Here is a 21,815-nt window from a genome sequence, read left to right as displayed (position 1 = left end):
CAGGGCCCATCTACACTGATAATTGAATGAGGTTATACATTATAACTGTATTCTCAATTCGCTTCTGACCCGATAAATAAAATAAATTGAATGAGGTTTCAAGTTGAATTAAAACTGCAGTGGTAATAAAATGAACAGTGTCAGTGTGCTCTTTAGCATGGACTAAAGCAGAGGTCTTCAAGCTTTTTAAACAGTCCCTCAGACTGTTGGGAGGGCAGACTATAGATCAGGAAAAAATGAGTGAATCCCTATGCACATTGCACATATTTTATACAAGGTATTTAAAATTAATAATTTTAACCAATATAAGCTTACGAGTATTTCAATGGGAAGTGGCAGTTGCTTTTGGCAGACATCAATTTAAGTTTGTTGTTGTTGTGTGCCTTAAAGTCATTTAAGACTTAGGGCAACCCTAAATCTAAAAATTTGGGTGGAGGGTGGGTAAATGACCTTGGAGGGCCTCATCTGGCCTTTGGGTCTTAGTTTGGGAATCCCTGGACTAAAGGGTATACAGGGCATTAAAGAAAGTTGCAGAAAGTCTGAGTTAAACCCTTTGGTGTGATACAGCAGAATAAAAACATCCCATATTGCAGGACGAAATCGTCCCTACAGAATGTGTAGTGCATCTACATGAAACCACTGGGTGAAGTCATCTGGAGTTTTGGAGTTGGGTGCCATCTGTATGCAGATGACACCCACCTCTACTACTCATTTCCACCAAATTCCGAGGAAGCCTCCCAGACCTTGAACCAGTGTCTGACTGCTGTGATGGACTGGATCAGGGCTAACAGGTTGAAGCTTAATCCAGACAAGATAGAGGTCCTCCTGGTCAGTCGTGGGGCCAACCGGGCTATTGGGTGGCAACCGATACTCAACGGGGTTACACTCCCCCTGAGGGTGCAGGTCCGTAACTTGGAGGTCCTCCTGGACTCAACGCTGTCACTTGATGCTCAGGTGTCGGCGGTGGCCGGGAGGGCCTTTGCACAACTTAAACTCGTGCGCCAGTTGCGACCATATCTCATGAAGTCTGACTTGGCCAGTGTGGTCCACAGCTTGGTTACATCCAGATTGGACTATTGCAGTGCGCTCTATGTAGGGCTGCCCTTGAAGATGGCCCGGAAGCTCCAACTGGTACAACGGGCGGCAGCCAGGCCCCTTACTGGAGCAAACTATAGGGAGTATACAATGCCCCTTTTAAAACAGCTTCTGGCTGCTGATAGGTTGCTGAGCCAAATTTAAGGTGCAGGTTATGACCTATAAAGCCTTAAACGGGTCGGACCCCACCTATCTTCGCGATCGCATCTCCCTTTATGAACCGGTGCGAACTTTAAGATCTTCCAGGGAGGCCCTTCTTTCGCTCCCACCACCGTCACAAGCACGGTTGGTGGGGACGAGAGACAAGGCCTTCTCGGTGGTGGCCCCTCGCCTCTGGAATGCCCTTCCTGGGGAAATAAGACAGGCCCCATACCTCCCCTCCTTTCGTAAGAGCCTGAAGACCTGGTGGTTTAAACAAACGTTTGAGAGTGACTAGTTCTAGCTCTGCCCCAGATACTGTTGAAATTGGCCATATCTTCTTCTAACAATTACCCAGGTCACTCTCTTCTGTTAGGTCCAGGAAATATACAGTCATAGACTAATTTCCCGGGCCCTCTAAAATCGTAGTAGCCTGGCCTGGCCTTTTAAACTGTCCAGACATTATTATTTTATATATATGTGCTATTGTGGTTTTAATGCTTATACTGTTTTGTTAATTTTATGTTTATGCTGTTCTCTTTGTATGTATTGATTATGTTACTTGGAAACCGCTCTGAGTCCTCTTGGGGAGATAGAGCGGTATATAAATAAAGTTTTGTTGTTTGTTGTTGTAGACATCCACCCTTGCTGAATTCAGAATATAGGGTGAGAGGGTTGCTGAAAAAGACCCGAAAGGGCATGGCAGGCTAGCAGAGGGCGGATTGATCCCTTGGGAGGAGTAATTGATGGCCTTCACTCCTGTCACTCTCCTTTTTCCCCACCTCCAATCCCTCTGGATCGCTGCTCCTCATCTCTCCTGGAAATGGTGAAGGTGGTGGTGGGGACCCCCAAAAGTGGTTTGAGCCAGGTTTGTGATTAATGTAATTACCCATCCGTCCTCAAACCAGTTACAGACCTGTCAATCTAGTCCCTGCATAGCATAATGATTTCTCCCAAACCAGTTCTGCAGTAAATGGTCAGTGTAGAAGAGGCCACAGAGAACATGGGAGAGCTGGATTCAGTTTGACACAATACTATGAAATGTATGGAGTAGGCCAGTGGTTCTCAACCTGTGGGTTCCCAGATGTTTTGACCTTCAACTCCCAGAAATCCTAACAGCTGGTAAACTGCCTAGGATTTCTGGGAGTTGTCGGCCAAAAGACCATAAATCAGAACTTACTTAAAGGCAGACAGCAGTAACATGTATGCATAAATATGTTTGCATATGTTTTCTGCACACACACCCACCCACACATACAAATGTACTGTATACTTACTTACTTAGGCGATCCCTTGTTTTCCGAGGAGGATTGTCTTCCAGTGTTCTTGTGGGTCCGTATGTGGCTGTGGAGTCCTATTCTTGCTCTGCATCTTCTTCCACAGTGAGGGCATTGGTTTCCAGGTGGAAGGTGGTCTCGGTCGGGGTTGGCTTGACGCACCTTCCTCTTGGCACGCTTCTCCCTTTCGTCCTCCATTCGTGCCTCTTCAAATTCTGCAGCATTGCTGGTCACAGCTGACCTCCAGCTGGAGCGGTCAAGGGCCAGGGCTTCCCAGTTCTCAGTGTCTATGCTGGAGTTTTTAAGGTTGGCTTTGAGGCCATCTTTAAATCTCTTTTCCTGTCCACCAACATTCTGTTTTCCGTTCTTGAGTTTGGAGTAGAGCAACTGTTTTGGGAGATGATTGTCGGGCATCCAGACAATGTGGCCGGTCCAGCAGAGTTGATGGCGGAGGACCATCGCTTCAATGCTGGTGGTCTTTGCTTCTTCCAGCAAGCTGACGTTTGTTTACCTATCTTCCCAAGAGATTTGCAGGATTTTCCGGAGGCAGCGCTGATGGAATCGTTCCGGGAGTTGCATGTGACATCTGTAGACAGTCCATGTCTCACAGGCATATAGCAGGGTTGGGAGGACAATAGCTCTATAAACAAGCACCTTGGTATCCCTAAGGATGTCCCGGTCCTCAAACACTCTCTGCTTCATTCGGAAAAATGCTGCACTCGCAGAGCTCAGGCGGTGTTGTATTTCGGTGTCGATGTTGACTTTGGTGGAGAGGTGGCTGCCAAGGTAGCGGAAATGATCAAATGATCAACATTTTCTAATGTTACACCATTAAGCTGTATCACTGGCATTGTTTCTGTATAAACAGAAATATATACTGTTTTTTCTTTCCAGGGTGACCCAAGTTGGACAGCACTTTACCTTTGTGCTTACAGATATTGAAAGCAAACAAAGATTTGGATTTTGCCGGTTGACAGCAGGAGGCAAAATATGTCTATGCATTTTGAGGTAAGTAACTAACTATTCATAATCAATTCCCGGCTGTCTCTAACTTCTCCAGCTTTGATGATTATTGGGAATTAAAATAATAGACTATATACTTGTAAAAATGTATTTCTCTCCTTCTATGATAACTTCCATTTCTGACAGTTATGCACTGTTTTTTTTTCCACGAAGAAAGATGTTTTAATGAGGTGTTTTGTAAATTGTTCATAGTTTTCCTGGCTTGGCAGGTTATGCATGTGCTTATATAACTTTCTTTTAGGAGAAAAACTGACACAGGAGTTGCAAATGATTTTGTCCTGTGATAATGAAGTGAAGTTCTAGTGCTAATTGGTAGATTTTTTCCCATCTTACTGACCCAAAGAAAAAGTTTCATTGTGTTAACGTGTATATTAATCTCTGTGTGAAATTTCACCGTAACCTTATTTACAAGGCCTGCTTGCATCATATCCTTACTATGCACCTGCCTTATTATTTTAATCCCCTTTGATTCACTAGCTTCCTTAAAGCTCATTTTTTACAATTTCTGCTTTCATGTGTGATGTATACTACTACGTAACTCATGAAAAACCCAAAGAGAGCTAGCACTGGAAATGTCCTATCTGACCTAAGTAATAGTATATCCATTACACATGTTCTTTCATTTATGGTCTGTTAAAGGACTTGTGACAGCTCTGACCTAATGTGCCTTCCAGCCTATGCTCACATTTTGAAGGGCTCCCTCCTCAACATTTACTCAGGACCACCACAAAAGTATTCATTGACATGATCTGCAGGTTATTGGAAACTTTTCTCTCTTCCTAAATTTAATAGAAAAACTTAACTCTACTTTTTAGAAGACTCTCAACCTGAAGGAGGATTTAGGAAAATATAGTTCTGTTTAATGTATTGTCGAAAGCTTTCATGGCCGGAATCACTGGGTTGTTGTAGGTTTTTTTGGGCTATATGGCCATGTTCCAGAGGCATTCTCTCCTGACGTTTTGCCTGCATCTACTCAGAGGTAGTGAGGTACTCAGAGGTAGTCAGAGGTACTCAGAGGTAGTGAGTTTCCTGTTGGAACTAGGAAAATGGGTTTATATATTTGTGGAATGACCAGGGTGGGACAAATAATTCTTGTCTGTTGGAGCTAGATGTGAATGTTTCAACTGACCACCTTGATTAGCATTTGATGTTCTGGCAGTGCCTGGGGCAACCCTTTGTTGAGAGGTGATTAGATGTCCTTGATTGTTTCCTCTCTGTTGTTTTGCTGTTATAATTTTAGAGTTTTTTAAATATTGTTAGCCAGATTTTGTTCATTTTCATGGTTTCTTCCTTTCTGTTGAAATTGTCCACATATTGAGTATTCGTGCCAAGTTTGGTCCAGATCCATCATTGTTTGAGTCCACAGTGGGGGCATTGAGGTAACGATACAAAAGGTTTGCTAGCGTAGATCCTCTTTCACTCAGACTCAGCCCCCTCCCCCCTGAAACAAACTCAGCCCCCCTCCCCCGAATCGAAATCCTGGCTACGGGCCTGATTGGTGGTGTTCAGAATGCTCTTTGATTGTAGATGAACTATAAATCCCAGCAACTACAGCTCCCAAATGACAAAATCAATCCCTTCCCAACCCCACCAGTATTCAAATTTGGGCATATTGGGTATTTGGGATTTGAAAATACATCCTGCATATCAGATATTTACATTACAATTCATAACAGTAGCAAAATTACAGTTATGAAGTAGCAATGAAAATAATGTTATGGTTGAGGGCCACCACAACATGAGGAACTGTACTAAGGGGTCGCGGCATTAGGAAGGTTGAGAACCACTGGGTTTAACCCACTGCACCACCGGGGGCTCCATAATGATACTTCCGATTATGATACATATTTAATTCTTCCAAAATGCATGATTGGCATTCAGAATAGAAATCCCACATTTGGCACTATAGAAACAAAAAAAGGAAGGAAGGAAATACAGTCATTCCCCCATATTCGCTGGGGTTAGGACCCCTATAAATATACAAAAGCACAAATCAAAAAATGCTATAGTTTTTACCAGACAGAACCCCTCTTTAGGAATCCCTGCATCCTCCAGCATAACTCTGTGGCCAGCTTCCAGTATTTATTTATTTATTTATTTATTTCGGTTACTTCTACCCCACCCTTCTCACCCCAGAGGGGGACTCAGGGCAGCTTACAAAGGCACAATTCGATGCCGGCATCAACATAACAGTAGAATAAAAACAATATAGCAGCAATTAAACAATTAACAATCCGTTTCTGCACTGCAACAATAAAACCAATAAAACCGATTTCACCTAATTAACGCTCAGCGTTTGCCATCTCATAGTCCAAATTCCAATTCCACTTTGTCAGTCCTGTCAGTCCTAGTCGTCCAATTGTCTTTATCTACTTGTCAGATTGCCCGAAGGCCTGGTCCCACAACCACGTTTTTAATTTCCTCCTGAAGGAGAGGAGGGATGTTGATGATCTAATTTCCCCCGGGAGTGAGTTCCATAGGTGAGGAGCCACCACTGAGCAGGCCCTGCTCCTCGTCCCCACCAACCTCACGTGTGATAGCGGTGGGGTCGAGAGCAGGGCCTCCCCAGATGATCTCAAACCCCGAGGTGGGACGTAGAGGGAGATGCGTTCGGACAGATGCGCTGGACCGGAGCCGTATAGGTTTTTGTAGGTCAAAACCAGCACCTTGAATTGTGCTCGGAACTGAACCGGCAGCCAGTGGAGCTGACACAACAGGGGGTGCTGTGCTCCCTGTATGACACTCTGGTGAGCAATCTGGCTGCCGCTCGCTGGACCAGTTGAAGTTTCCGAACAGTCTTCAAGGGCAACTCCATGTAGAGTGCATTGCAGTAATCTATTCGGGATGTAACAAGAGCGTGGACCACTGTGGCCAGATCAGGCTTCCTAACTTACGGGCTCAACTGGTGCACAAGTTTTAATTGTGCAAAAACTCTACCAGCCACGCTGAGACCTGGGGTTCCAGGCTCAGCGATGAGTCCAGGATCACTCCCAAGCTGCGAACCTGCGTCTTCAGGGGGAGTGTAACCCCGTCTAACACAGTAGAAGTTGATAGTAGCACTGAAGGACATAGAGATTCTTAGAGTATTTTAATCAAATCTGTGAATAATCAAACCAGCAAAAGTCAGACCTACACATGTGGAGGCCCAGCTTGACAGGCTTTTGGAGAAAACTTAGAGTGCTTTCTCCAAACTTTCTTTCTTCGGTACAGATATGAATCAGTCAGTAGGTGCAAACCTTTCTTAACCATTTTGTAGGTTGATCATCTGTACTGGGCCAGTGTCACATCTGCACAGGACCATTGAATGAGGATGTATTCCTTAGTGGGCTGAATGTTACCATTCAATAAGAAGTGTATACTAACTGAAGCAGTGGGGGCTTTTTATGAGCATGAAACTGTAGGAAGTGACTCATTTGCTAGTACGGTTCAACTGTACTAGAATTAAGCGAACACTTAATGGTAAACAGAAGTGCTATAAACAACAAAACACCACAGGCTAAGGTGATTAAAAATGTTATTACAACTGTGGATTTTCACAGTGAATGTTACCTTGTCATCAGTTTGCTCTAAAATAGATATTAAAACATAAACAGCATGACCACAATAAACTGCTTAATTAAAAGCCAAATGAAAGAAACATTTTGCCACTTTAAAGGAGAGTCTAGTTGCCTGTAAAAGCAGCTGAAAACAAATGTCTGAGCAGAGTGCCTCACAGAGGGGCAGAAAAGGGAAACTTTTTGAACCATGACATTAATACACTAGCAGGTAGTGGTACTAAGAAGAGAGGGGATCAGTTAAAAAAATCCCAAAGTACATGAAGTCTTGGTGCAAGCATATCTATGTGTGGCAAACACACGTGCAAAAAAGTAGATATGATAAAGAGCAAAAGAGTGTATTTAGAGCTACTGCTGGATTCAGCTGGAATTTAGAAGATCCACATTCCAATCCCCTCTAAGCCACAGAACTCGCTGGATGACTTTGGGTTAATCTTGGAGGATATGACTGAGTACTTTTACAAAACCGATACTAATACTTTGCATTTTTATAACAACCACAACAGGCTCTCAGTGCCATGCTAGAAGACAACTGTCACAATTTAATGAATTTACTTTCAGCTCTTGGGAAGTTAATCTATACAATTAGAAACCCCTGTCTGCAGTATTTGTTGTTGTTCATTCGTTCAGTCATTTCCGACTCTTCGTGACTTCATGGACCAGTCCATGCCAGAGCTCCCTGTCGGTCGTCACCACCCCCAGCTCCTTCAAGGTCAATCCAGTCACTTCAAGGATACCATCCATCCATCTTGCCCTTGGTCAGTCCCTCTTCCTTTTTCCTTCCATTTTCCCCAGCATCATTGTCTTCTCTAAGCTTTCTTTTCTTCTCATGATGTGGCCAAAGTACTTCATCTTGGCCTCTACAGTATAGCCTTCATATATTTCCCTTGCATATAATTGCTACTATTTTAGTAAGCAGTATTTTGGTATCCTTTGCCTCTCATCTAGAGTACTAGGGATGCAAAGAATACTTCCTGCCATCTATTTCATAGTGCAGTGCAGGGGTCCTCAAACTTTTTAAACAGAAGGCCAGGTAACAGTCCCTCAAACTGTTGGAGGGCTGGATTATAATTTGAAAAAAAACCCCAACATAATGAATTCCTATGCACATATCTTATTTGTAGTGCAAAAACATTTCAAAACAATACAATAATTAAAACGAAGAATAATTTTAACAAATATAAACTTATGAGTATTTGAATGGGAAGTGTGGTCCTTCTTTTGGCTGATGAGATAAGGTTGTTGTTGTTGTTGTGTGCTTTCAAGTTGTTCCAGACTTTAGTTGACCCTGAGCGAGGTCCGGGTAAATGACCTTGAAGGGCCGTATCCGGCCCCCGGGCCTTAGTTTGAGGACCCCTGGTGTAGTGTGTTGAGCATTGGACTTAAGGTTCTGGACAACAAGGTTCAAATCCTCAAATAGCAACAGAAGGCCCAAGTGATCTCAGGCAAGTCACATTCTCTTGGCCTCAGACAAATGCAAATCGTTTCTGTACAGATCTTGCCAGGACAAACCTGTGACAACTTTAGGTTCTCCATAAGTTAGGCACATCTTGAAGGCCTCTTTCCTGATGCTTGGAACATGCAGCCAGGAAGCATGCACCAGCGATGAAAATTTGCACTATTTCCCCAGTCACTGCCTGAAGTCTTTTTGGGAAATTATTCTGTGCAGAAATAAAAATGGGTTCTCTGCATGAGTACTGCATTTTTGTCCAACCACCAGTCTTCTTTTATACAAAACACTGTTTCCAGACAGTAGCCTTGTTTGATGCAAGATAATAATAATAATAATAATAATCATCATCATCATCATCATTACCATTATCTTTATTTCTATACCGCCCTATCTCCCCGAGGGGACTCAGGGTGGTTTACAACAGAAAATCGGCAAATATTCAATGCCGGCATAACATAACAAACAAATCAAATAATAAACAATAAAATAAATAACATCAGGTGTACTTATAAAACAACTCAAAAATAACAAACTTAGACATTTAAATATATAAATCAACCATTTAGAACATGTTTACTACTACATTGCTGTTTTCTGCACAAAACACAGCTACGGTATCTTCCACACAGAAAATAATCACATGGGTTTTGTTTTGTTTGTTTTTTTGCGCAAAATCATGTTAATGCAAGATTGCTGGGGTTTGTGTGTGTAAAAAAAAGCCAATCCTGCATAAAAACCACGTGGCTATCTGGGAACAGTGGTGTTTTTGTGCAGACCCCTGTCTCATTTTTCATGTAAGAAACTCCCAGGAGTATTTCTGCACATAATAATTTCCTGAAAGACTTTAGGATGTGGGAACACCAGTTGAGAACTATGCAGAAGTTCTTATTGTTTTCTGCACTTGAGAGAAATTTTCCAACCTCACTTGAGGGGACAAAATAATTCAGGTTGTTTCCCATCCTTGTAGTAGACAACCTGTTTTTAATAGACCGATGCAATGGGTTAGTTTGTAGTGCTGTATTTGAGCTTTCCTTTTCACAATCTTATACTAAATCTGCAAATAGTGGCTTATTTTGATACAAATCTGTATAACCCTTGTGTATCATCTTTAGATTTTGTAGCTAACAGAAGAACATCAAACAACTCCTGTTACATTTCTTTTTCCAGTGTACATCTTTTCTGACAGATTTAAGCAAGTTTTCTTCTCTTCTGCTGTACCATTTTCTTCTATACCATCATGTAACATGATTTTTGTTTCTAGGTTGTAAATGTCATTTCCTAATGGGTTCTATACAAAAATTGAAAAAGTTTATTAAATTGCAAAAACTTTGTTTTTGCGGGACACCCTGCAGCACATTTTGCTATAATTTTTCAGTGAATATCTCACAGAGTCTCAACCAATTCGACATAGTTTGTGGCAGCCACAAAATGAAGTTTCAACTACTTTCAAAATAAGTACCACCAGTTAAACAGGAAATAAATCTTTCAAACCAGGAACGGAAATTTTTTCAAATTTTATTACATAGTGTAATTTGATTGCAAAACTGTGTTTTGAATTTGTTTTGGAAATAATGTTTTCTGACACTCAGGCTGTGCTCATTTGGTATACCCATGAAGCTCTATGGCACCATGCCTGGTTTGTCAGAATAGATAGATTAGCAGGTCCAGCATCAGTTGCAGCATGAATGGTCACATAACCTTCTATATAAGTTCTATAGTTTTTGTCTGCCTCCCCCCTACCCCTTTGTCTTTCTGTCTCTAGTTTAGTGCAGAGAACTGCCTGATGCCTTACGACTTACATAGACAAGTTGTAAGGCATCAGGCAGTTCTCTGCACTAAACTAGAGACAGAAAGACAAAGGGGTAGGGGGGAGGCAGACAAAAACTATAGAGTTCAACAGCCCATCCAGATAGGATGGATCAGCCCATCCAGATAGGGAAAAATTACAAAAACAAAAAAACAACAAAACAAAACAAAAAAACAAAAACAAAAACACAGAAGACCCAAATCCCAGGTTTTTCTTGGAGGAGGGTTTATATGCCCTTGCAGGTTGATCAGGATTTCTTCCCTTCCATCTCCAAAGCTTCTGACCTGTCATTTTGATGTGTCAGACACTTACTCTGATGGGCCTGTGGACATAGCTAGGAACCTCCAGTAAGTTTAGAGGGGAAATTTATTTATTTATTTATTTCATTTGTATACCACTCTCTCTCAGCCCGTAGGCGACTCAGAGCAGTTTACAACCAAATCAGTATACAAAGTGCACAACATTAGCATTTAAACAGTAATCATGGCAACTACATCAATATAAGAATACATCAATACATCAATATAATATCAATACATCCATATAACTAATCCATCACGTCTCATCAGTAAAGTTATAATCCGATCTCCTTGTCCATTATTCCATTGTCCATTGGAGGGGGGGGGGGGCTGGGAGGGGAGAGTGGGGGTGGCATCCTGCTCCTATGGGCTCTTGGAGCCCGAGGAACCAGGATGGCAATGGGGATTGGTCCTTGGGATTGCAAAAGGTGGTCCCAAGAGTCAGTCCCCGCAGGCCCAATACCTCAAAAGATTTGAACATTTCAGTAAGGTCCGGATCCTGTGAGGTGTTTTTAAAATCCAAAATAAATTGGGAAATCCCAGTTTACTCAGGTTAGTCTGGAACTCATTATGGGTTTTAGGCTTGTCTGGAAGGGCTCTAAAACTCCAGAGCAGACTCACAGTTTGGGAACAGTATGAACAGCACAACCAGCTCTGATATTGACTGGTTCATTGTTCACAGGAGCTGCCCCTCTCCCATCTTCCTTTCTTTTTACCTATATCTGCTCAATACGTGGTAGCTGTTGTTGGGAATGGAATACCGGACTTGAAAAACTCTTTTTATATTATCAAAACAATGTAGTTGCTTGTTTTAATTGAATACTTTAGTTTGAGTCTGTTATTTTGCAGAAGTAATGATTCAAATAAAAAAATGACATGCTATTATTTTTCAGCAAACTTTAATAAGAATGCTGTCCTCATTTCTTCCAGCGCGACAATTTCAAATTTACAATGCAATACTAAATGCTTAATGGACTGGATATTCCCTTCCCACACTCTATGTATACCTTGAAAACACATATACATGTATCAAATTCTGATACAGTTCATTGGATGACTTAGGCCATATAATCCAGTTTCTGAATCCAGACTATCTGCTTTTAACGTGATTATTTGGCAGTGTTGATCCAGCAAACTGCAATAATGCAAACTAATTAAAGGACTAATTATTTTGTTAAAATATGTGTATTCTGCCCTATATCTGAAGATCTCAGAGTGGTGTGCAACAACCTTATTTGAAATAAGAGAAATGAAAACAGTAAAAAAATTGCAAAATAGTGCAAATAAACATTACAAGTTCAAGATAATTTACATTATGAAATATTATATTATACATTATTTTTGTAACAATTTCATGCAACTTAGAAGGTTAAAACTGGGTGCATGCATACACTGGACAAAATAATGGGACCCTGATACCATGTTTTAACTTGATGTTGAAATGCAGACAGTGTTGGCATAGAAGAGGTTCCAAATCAGAAAAGGGCCTTTCCTGTGATCTTTCACTGTGTTTAAGAAAGGAGCTGCCCTAGTGTCTTTAGTCCTTTGGGAGTTATATAGGTAGAGGGACCCCTGCAATTGTTTTCTTCAGAACTTTTTTATTTTGTTTGGCTGTGTATTGGTTGCCAGTGCAATTCTTTTAAGACCAGTGTTACATGGTTTCTATATGATGTTCCACTCAGTGGTTTAACTACTGCATTTTGCACTAGCTACAGCTTCCAAGGTGTCTTTAAGAGCAGCATCACTTAGAGAACTACTTCTTAGACTGTGGGTCCCAACTTCTTAGCTCAATGTTGGGATCCTAAATTTTTTTTGCAACGGTAAAAGTTTTCTGAACGTCACCTAGTGACTGTTTTAGGCATTTACACAAATTTGTTGTGCAGTGTTTACAGTACAGGAGATGGTACAGCTGTACTTCATAAAAAGAAAAACCAGCTGTTTAACAAGCCTTGTAAATGCTGATTTGTTATCAGTAAACGTTTGATTTGTATACCTATTTCATTAACCTATATACCTGGGGGTCACGTAAACATGTTTCAGGGCAAAAGGGGTCCCGAATGCCAAGTTTTAAGAAGCCCTGATTTAGAGTTTATAAGCTGGTTGTCTGCTGAGACACTGGAAGTAGGCCAAGAAAGGAGGAAAGCAAAAGGAAACAGAGATAAGGGGAAATATGCCCAGTTAAATGCACGATTCTAGAGGTTAGCCAGAAGAAATAAGGAACTATTTTTAAACAAGTAATGCATGGAAGTGGAAGAAGACAACAGAATAGGAAGGACTAGAGACCTCTTCCAGAAAATTAGAAATATTGGAGGTAAATTTCTGGCAAAAATGGGCATGGTCAAAAAGAAAGATGGCAGGGACCTAACAGAAGGGATCAAGAGAAGATGGCGGGACTATACAGAAGATCTGTATAGGAAGGATAATAATATCGAGGATAGTTTTGACAGTGTGGTGAGTGAATTAGAACCAGATATCCTGAGGAGTGAGGTTGAATGGACCTTAAGAAGCATTGCTAACAAGAAGGCAGCAAGAGACAACAGGATCCCAGCCGAACTGTCCAAAATCTTGAAAGATGATGCTGTCAAGGTGATGCATGTCATATGCCAGCAAATATGGAAAACACAAGAATGGCCATCAGACTGGAAAAAATCAACTTACATCCCCATACCAAAAAAGGGAAATGTTAAAGAATGCTCAAACTTCTGTACAGTGGCCCTTATTTCTCATGTAAGGTAATGCTCAAGATCCTGCAAGGAAGACTCCAGCAATACATGGAGAGAGAGTTGCCAGATGTGCAAGCTGAGTTTAGAAAAGGCAGAGGAACGAGAGACCAAATTGCCAATATGGAGAAAGGCAGGGAGTTTCAGAAAAACATCTATTTCTGTTTTATTGACTATTCTAAAGCCTTTGACTGTGTGGATCATAATAAATTGTGTCAAGTTCTTGGTGGTATGGGGATACCAAGCCATGAGGAATCTGTATAAGGACCAAATAGCAACAGTCAGAACTGATCATGGAACAACAGACTGGTTCAAGATTGGGAAAGGCGTACGGCAGGGTTGTATACTGTCACCCAACCTATTCAACTTATATGAAGACCACATCATGCGATGTGGGGAGCTTGATGGATGCAAGACTGGGGTAAAAATAGCTGGAGGAAACATTAACAACCTTAGATATGCAAATGATACAATTTCGATGGCCGAAAGTGAGGAGGAGCTGAGGAGCCTTCTAATCAAGGTGAAAGAAGAAAGTGCAAAAACTGGGTTGCAGTTAAACATAAAAAAACAAGATTATGGCAACCGGTTTGATTGATAACTGGCAAATAGAGGGAGAAAACATGGAGTCCGTGACAGACTTTGTATTTCTAGGTGCAAAGATGACTGCAGATGCAGACTGCAGCCAGGAAATCAGAAGACGCTTACTTCTTGGGAGGAGAGTAATGTCCAATCTCGATAAAATAGTGAAGAGTAGAGACATCACACTGGCAACAAAGACTCAAAAGAAGTATGCCATTGCTTTTATCTGAAAACAAACTTGTAGATAAGATGGGAGTCTTATCTCCAACAAGTGTCTGATGCACCTGGTTCTGTAGAAGATCTGAATTGTGTTCAAATGAGAACACTTCCTATTTTAAGTGGCTGGAGTTACACTGAAAAAATGTTCCTGTTCCGACTTACATACAAATCTAACTTAAGAACAAACCTACAGAACCAAGCTTGTCCATTACTTAGGAACTGCTTGTATTTGGATTTCCTGGAGGGGGTGGTGGTCCAAGAGTGCAGCTTAGAGGGACTCTGAAGGTGAAAAAACTCCTGTTCTTCGTGTAGAACCCCCCCCCCCCCAAATTTAGGGTCAGGGCCCACTGTTTAACATGCCCTGATTTTAGATGAGCCAGTTTCTCTATGAAAGATGGTGCACTAGTGGACAGCAATATCAAAGTCATATGGTTCCAAGAAATTGTTGTACGCAGGTCTTCTGTATATTTTGATCCTTTTGCAAACTGCTGGAGGTTCAGAGGCTTACATCTATGTGGAGTCAATGGGTTGACAACCCATAGAGGAGGGGTCCACAGACTTTTTAAACAGAGGGCCAGGTCACAGTCCCTCAAACTGTTGGAGGGCCGGATTATAATTTGAAAAAAACATAAATGAATTCCTATGCAGACGGCACATATCTTATTTGTAGTGCAAAGACACTTTAAAACAATACAATAATTAAAATGAAGAACAATTTTAACAATTATAAACTTATTAGTATTTCAGTGGGAAGTGTGGGCCTGCTTTTGGCTGATGAGATAGGGTTTTTGTTGTTGTTGTTGCTGCTGTGTGCTTTGAAGTCATTTCAGACTTAGGTTGACCCTGAGCGAGGGCCAGGTAAATGACCTTGGAGGGCCGTATCCGGCCCCAGGGCCCTAGTTTGAGGACCCCTGCCATAGAGGATTATTTGAAATGAACCCAAATATATATATGGCAGCTAGAAAGACTGCTTGAATTGTGTGATCAGTTTGTAACACCAGGGAACTTCAAAAGAAGTGATACAGCAATTATAATAGTTAAACATGTTCCTGTACAAGCATGCATTTCCCAGGTGAACTGAGACTAAGATGGAATGCATTACAAAAGAAAGTAATTTAAAAATGGCACATTGTTGCTTAATAATGCTGATATTATTCTGATATTAGCCAAGAGTGGTATTTTTAAAATGTGAAATCAATATAGTGCCCTGCAAAATTGTTGAAGGACCAAACAAACCAATAAACCACATAGTTAAGGATCTATAAAGCTTAAGTAGGACCAAACTGATTGGGAAGACTTAGTCAAGTCATAATGCCACTGTGTAGCAATTTGACCACTCCAGCTTCGTAACATTGGCTGCTGGTTGCAAAAGTGATAGCATGCACAACTGTACAGTGTCACAAAACTAAACATCTTTACATTGCTCTTGGTGTCATTTGTAACATGTAGTTCCAGTTTTGGAGCTCTGCATCCATACTGCCCAATTGTAGCAATTCAGTGTCATTTTAACAGTCCTGATTCATCTTATGGAATTATTGGGTTTTTAGCTTCATAAGCATGTTCTACTGCCTATGTATTAACTACTGCACTAGAGCATTTTGACTATCTCACAAAACTAGAAATCCTAGAATTCTGTAATTGAACTGGCATTTGATATGAGACCACAATGGTATAGTTTTGCGGTGTGAACACATCCTAAATCTTTTAGCAATATGTGTAGTTAATACATGTTAGCATCTTTATTGGCTTCTTTTTTTAAAAAAAGGATGCTTGCCATAGATGCAGGCGAAACGTCAAGAGAGAATGCTTCTAGAACAGTGGTTCTCAACCTGGGGGTCGGGACCCCGGGGGGGGGGTCACGAGAGGGTTTCATCTTTATTGGCTTCTTTTTTTAAAAAAAGGATGCTTGCCATAGATGCAGGCGAAACGTCAAGAGAGAATGCTTCTAGAACAGTGGTTCTCAACCTGGGGGTCGGGACCCCTGGGGGGGGGGTCACGAGAGGGTTTCATCTTTATTGGCTTCTTTTTTTAAAAAAAGGATGCTTGCCATAGATGCAGGCGAAACGTCAAGAGAGAATGCTTCTAGAACAGTGGTTCTCAACCTGGGGGTCGGGACCCCTGGGGGGGGGTCACGAGAGGGTTTCAGAGGAATTGCCAAAGACCATCCAAAAACCTATTTTCTGTTGGTCATAGGGGTTCCATGTGGGAAATTTGGTCCAGTTCTATCATTGGTTGGGATCAGAATGATCTTTTATTGTAGGTGAACTATAAATCCCAGCAACTAAAACTCTCAAATGCCAAGGTCTATTTTCCCCAAACTCCACCAGTGTTCATTCACATTGGGCATGTTGAGTATTCATGGCAAGTTTGGTCCAGATCCATCATTGTTTGAGTTACAGTGCTCTCTGGATCTAGGTGAACTACAACTCAAAAACTCAAGTTCAATGCCCACCAAACCCTTCCAGTATTTTCTGTTGGTCATGGGAGTTCTGTATGGCAAGATTGGTTCAATTCCATTGTTGGTGTTCATAATTTTCTTTGATTGTAGGTAAACTATAAACCCCAGCAACTACAACTCCCAAATGACAACATCAATCCCCTGCCAACCCCACCAGTATTCAAATTGGGGCATATCACGTATTTGTGTCAAATTTGGTCCAGTGAATGAAAATACATCCTGCATATCAGATATTTATATTATGATTAATAACAGTAGCAAAATTGTAGTTGTGAAGTAGCAACAAAAATAATATTATGGTTGGGGGGTCACCACAACATGAGGAACTGTATTAAGGGGTCGCAGCATTAAAAAGGTTGAGAACCACTGTTCTAGAACATGGCCACGTAGCCCAAAAAACCTACAACAACCCAGTGATTCTAGCCATGAAAGCCTTCGACATAAACAATTTAGTTGTTAAAGCTAGAAAATTCTGCAAATGAGTTGGAAATGTGCAACGTTAGCAGGATAGCACATAGGAAATTTCCAGAGCTTCATTTTTCTATGAATCTCACAGTTGGGATTCTTGCTCTTGCCACAGAACTTTTAGTATACACTTCACTATTTTATTTGAAAAATGAATCTCAAGATATTTTAGATATTTTTGTACATATCTTTGTATATTGTGTCTTATGTCAGAATTTTAAATTTTCATTTTTCACTATATTAAAAAGACTTCAAAATTCTAATGATTGGGTTCACTTTGTAACGTTGTTAGCTAAGAGTATACTTTAGGAGGTTTTTGTTGTTTTTGTTGGACAAGTGGAGGTAAAGTTGCCTCACATTTAAGACCAAGTATAAATCTCTCTAAATGGGTTTAATAGAATATATGGGCATACTTTTACAGGGGCTCATTTTCTTAAACTACTGTCTGTCTCTCTGGCTGACCTTATGCATCCTGAGAAATGCAGACGGCATCATTAAAATTTTCAGTCTTGGATTTGATTAATGAAATTTTACGACTGTAAAATTGTCACCTCGATTTCTAAATGAAATGTTCTAATAAGGTAGACAGGTTTATTTGGGAAGTCTTTGTAGTCCTTCATCTCAGACTGCGCTTGAAGCTGCCCGCTCCCCCCGCCTTTTGGCTAATCCCTCAGAAGCAGAATGTTTCAATTTTACACATTTTGTGTCAATTTTCCAGACAGAAAGTAGCCCCTAGACATTAGACATTTAGCTACGGAAAGGCGGTTTCCTTAGTTTTATTTGATTACTAGAAGTTAGATTCCTGCTGATAGTTCAGGACTGTTAGTGGTTACCTGACTGTTTGACAGAAAACATTTCCTTTCCTTTATTTAACCTTTGACTTGTGAATATAAAAGCTTTATCAGAACTGTAGTGGAAGCGCAAGTGAGGTGGAAGTCTACTTAGTGCAACAAAGCGGGGGAATGGCTTTGAATGAAAGCCTGCGCGCCTGCCTTGTGGCTCCTTGGATTAAAAGAATATGCTAAATAAGTTTTTAATTAGCAATGAAATAGCTGGTGCCGTTGTTTATGTGACAGGTAAGGGCCACTTTTAGGTAGGATCTAATGCATTTTAAAAGCGTCACACTTCCACATCCATGATTAATTTTGCAGATGTTTCTTTGCAGATTCTGGGCTTGACATGGCAGGCAGGAAATTTGTTGAGGCACTCCCTGTGCCACAAAAATGTGAGATGGTGGTAATTTAGAGCTTTCTACTTTAAATTAAAAAAAAGTTCAATTGAAATTAGGACATACTGATTAAGCTGGTTTTGTGACTAACTTTTATGTGATTATTGCTAATGTAAGTCTTACCCTGACTTTGTACAGTGTTTAGCACAGAGTTTCTCAAGATCTAATTGGCTTTTTCCTGTTGCAGTTGTGAAGTTTCACTGTCTTAGCTGTGGCAAATGTCAGATTTAGTAAGAAAGTTAGACAGTGTGGGTTCAGAGGATAAACATTTCCCTTCCTTCACAGTAATTTTGAAGTTTAAAAGTATAATGGTTTGGGCATAATATTAGTTATGGAGTTTCTACATTTTGATGTTGACAGCTTTGGGGTACATTTACACCAGGGGTCTCAAACTATGGCCCGGGGGCAGGCCCGTAGCAAGGATTTCATTTCGGGGGGGGGGGGGGGGATTTTTTTCAGGGGGGGTTTCGGGGGGGCTGAGTTTCGGGGGGGTGAATCTGAGTGAAAGAGCATCTAGCCTAGCAAACCTTTTGTATCATTACACCAATACCCCCATGCATATGGGATATATTGAGTATGGTGATCAGATCATGATATGAATAAACATAACAGTTTAAATAATGCACCAGTAAGGCCTTTTCGCGAACCACCATGAGAATTTCGGGGGGGGGGGCTGAAGCCCCTCAAGCCCCCCCTGGCTACATGCCTGCCCGGGGGCCAGATACGGCCCTCCAAGGTCATTTACCCAGCCCTCATTCAGGGTCAACCTAAGTCTGAAACGACTTGAAAGCACACAACAACAACAACAACAATCCTATCTCATCAGTCAAAAGCAGTCCCACACTTCCCATTGAAATACTAATAAGTTGATACTTGTTAAAATTGTTCTTCATTTTAATTATGGTATTGTTTTTAAGTGTTTTTTTTTAACTACAAATAAGATATGTGCAGTGTGCATAGGAATTTATTCATGTTTTTTTCAAATTATAATCTGGCGCTCCCAACAGTTTGAGGGACTGTGACCTGGCCCTCTGTTTAAAAAGTTTGAGGACCCCTGATCTACACTTTAGAATTAGTGCAGTTTGATGCCACTTTCACTGCCATGTCAGAGTGCTTTCTGCTCTTGCTATCCTTTTTCAATTATTTGAAATGTTTCCAGCACCAGTGACATTATTTTCTTGTGAAGTGCATCTCAAAATGTTTATTATCAGACTTTTTGGATGTTGAATATTAGATCTCTCCTTCAAAAAAAGGCAGGGCAGTGATTTCCCGGTGAGCCTTGTGTGTTTCTAAAGCTGCTGTATTCCTCTTTTCCAGCTACTTACCATGGTTTGAGGTATACTACAAACTTTTAAATACGCTGGCAGATTATTTGGCTAAAGATCAGGTAATGTTATCATGTTTCTGTTATTCTTCATGAAATATACATTACTTTAGCAGAAATGCTAATCTTCACCAAACTGTTATAAAGTCATGGCCCATAACTGAGGTTGCTCTGTTTTTGTTGTTTTAATTGTTTGCCAACACGTTTGCAAAATGAAAATTTCATATGCCAAATGACAGTTGCTTTGACCATATTTTATTTACACTTGCAGACATTTGGGCACTCTGAGGTTGTCCAGTTTTAACTATGCATAAATCAAGGGAACAGAGATGGGATGAGAGATATTTCTTCTGCAAACCTATGGATACACATACTTCTCTCAGTCTTAGTTCCACCAGAGCAATTGGACAAATTTGAGGACTGTCTTACAAAAAGAAAATCACCAGTGCAATTATTGAATTACACAATTGGACTCCAAAATAGAAAATGCAATTCTCAAAATTCAGGAAAGTGTGATCAGTAGTATATGCAATCTATATTTTAGATAGCTAGCTTTCCTTAAAAACAGAAGTAAAACTTTATACAAAACAAATGAGTGACATTACATTTACTTCAGTAGACTTCCAAACCTGTTTATTTCCATTCCATTAAAATGGACTTATTTGTACTCTGTTAAGAATGTCCTGCTGGGAAATGTCATAATACATGTCCTGAGGATGAATTATTCCATTCCTTGCTATTTGTCTACCCTTTATGCATTCTCAGAAACACATTTATCCTTATTTTCTGCTGACATAGTATGTACAGTTTTAGACACATTTATCTGGAAGCTTCATTCCCCCACTATTGGCATGGTAATATTGTGGCATTTCCAGAGATAGAATCTATTTTCAGACATGGAGAGACACTGATAAAAAGAATAAACAGAACAGAAAGAGGGCCAATAATAATAATAATAATAATAATAATAATAATAATAATAATTTATTTGTACCCCGCTACCATCTCCCCAAGGGACTCGGTGTGGCTTACATGAGGCCAAACCCGCAGTACATCAATAAAACGAAAGCAGTAACAAAATAATCAATACAAAACAGTAAAATAAATCTCAAAACAAAAATAAACAATAAACAATAACAATGAACAATAACATACAAGCATTTAAACATTTAACAGTTATCCACCAAATTCTAACATTTTCACAAAAAGATTCTGGATGGGCAAGAATACACCTTTTGCTTGGAGGTAAAGACACTCAGTAGGTTTCCATGGCCAAGTAGGGATTCAAACCCTGTTCTTCAGAGTTCTAAATCAATGCTCAAGCCACTGTGTTATACTGGCTGTAATAGTAACTAATACGTAATGATATGCCAAGCCTATCTTTGTACATAGGATTTATTAAGTTCTCAACAAAATCACTTTATCTGTAGAATACCATATATACTCATGTGTAAGTCAACCTCATGTGTTAGTTAATCTCATGTGTAAGTCAGGATCAGATTTTGGGGTCAAAATTATTGATTTTTTTTTGTAGTGTCAGGAGTGACTCCTGGTGTGAGAGAATTGGCCGTCTGCAAGGACGTTGCCCAGGGGACGCCTGGATGATTTTTGATTTTTTTATCATCCTTGTGGGAGGCTTCTCTCATGTCCCCGCATGAGGAGCTGGAGCTGATAGAGGGAGCTCATCCGCCTCTCCCCCGATTCGAACCTGCGACCTGTCGGTCTTCAGTCCTGCCGGTACAGGGGTTTAACCCACTGCGCCACCGGGGGCTCCAAAATTATTGATTTTGATATGATTCATGGACAAATCTAGAGTCATTCTGTGGAGCGTGGAAACCACCAAAGTTGCCTTAGGAGACCATCCATTTCTAGTTGCAGCCGCCATTTTTCCATCCAGGCATTTAAAAAGGGCGAGAGTGGTGCCATAGTTCAGAGAATAAAGAGGATCAGTGCTTCACTACTCTACTTGGAAATTGTTCCTTTTTGAATAAGAATGAAGATGCAGTACTCACATTGATCTATAAATATGTTGACCCAGATTTTTTGGATTGATTTTTTGACTAAAATTTGTAGACTTATACATGAGTATATTATAGAAGATATCTTCATATTTTTGCCCAGAAGTGCTGAGGTAGTGTCGAAGAATCCATGTTATAGTGGAGAGCAGTAAAGATCA

The 21,815-nt window shown here is 40.6% G+C and overlaps 1 protein-coding gene across 3 annotated transcripts in view; it reads left to right on the top strand.

Annotated features, from left to right (window-relative positions):
• DENND1B (DENN domain containing 1B) overlaps nt 1–21,815 on the top strand; it is a 247,935-nt gene that overhangs the window by 89,908 nt on the left and 136,212 nt on the right. For all 3 annotated transcript variants that reach the window (XM_060774564.2, XM_060774562.2, XM_060774565.2), the window contains exons 5-6: nt 3,405–3,518; nt 19,633–19,702. In XM_060774564.2, the coding sequence (XP_060630547.2) occupies nt 3,405–3,518; nt 19,633–19,702 (184 nt within the window). The remainder of the gene's footprint in view (nt 1–3,404; nt 3,519–19,632; nt 19,703–21,815) is intronic.

Source organism: Anolis sagrei, chromosome 4 (assembly GCF_037176765.1).
Source record: "Anolis sagrei isolate rAnoSag1 chromosome 4, rAnoSag1.mat, whole genome shotgun sequence".
In the NCBI taxonomy this organism is placed as follows: Eukaryota; Metazoa; Chordata; class Lepidosauria; order Squamata; family Dactyloidae; genus Anolis; species Anolis sagrei.
The sequence above is the reverse complement of the archived record's forward strand: the minus strand, read 5'-3'. Positions and strand labels throughout refer to the sequence as shown.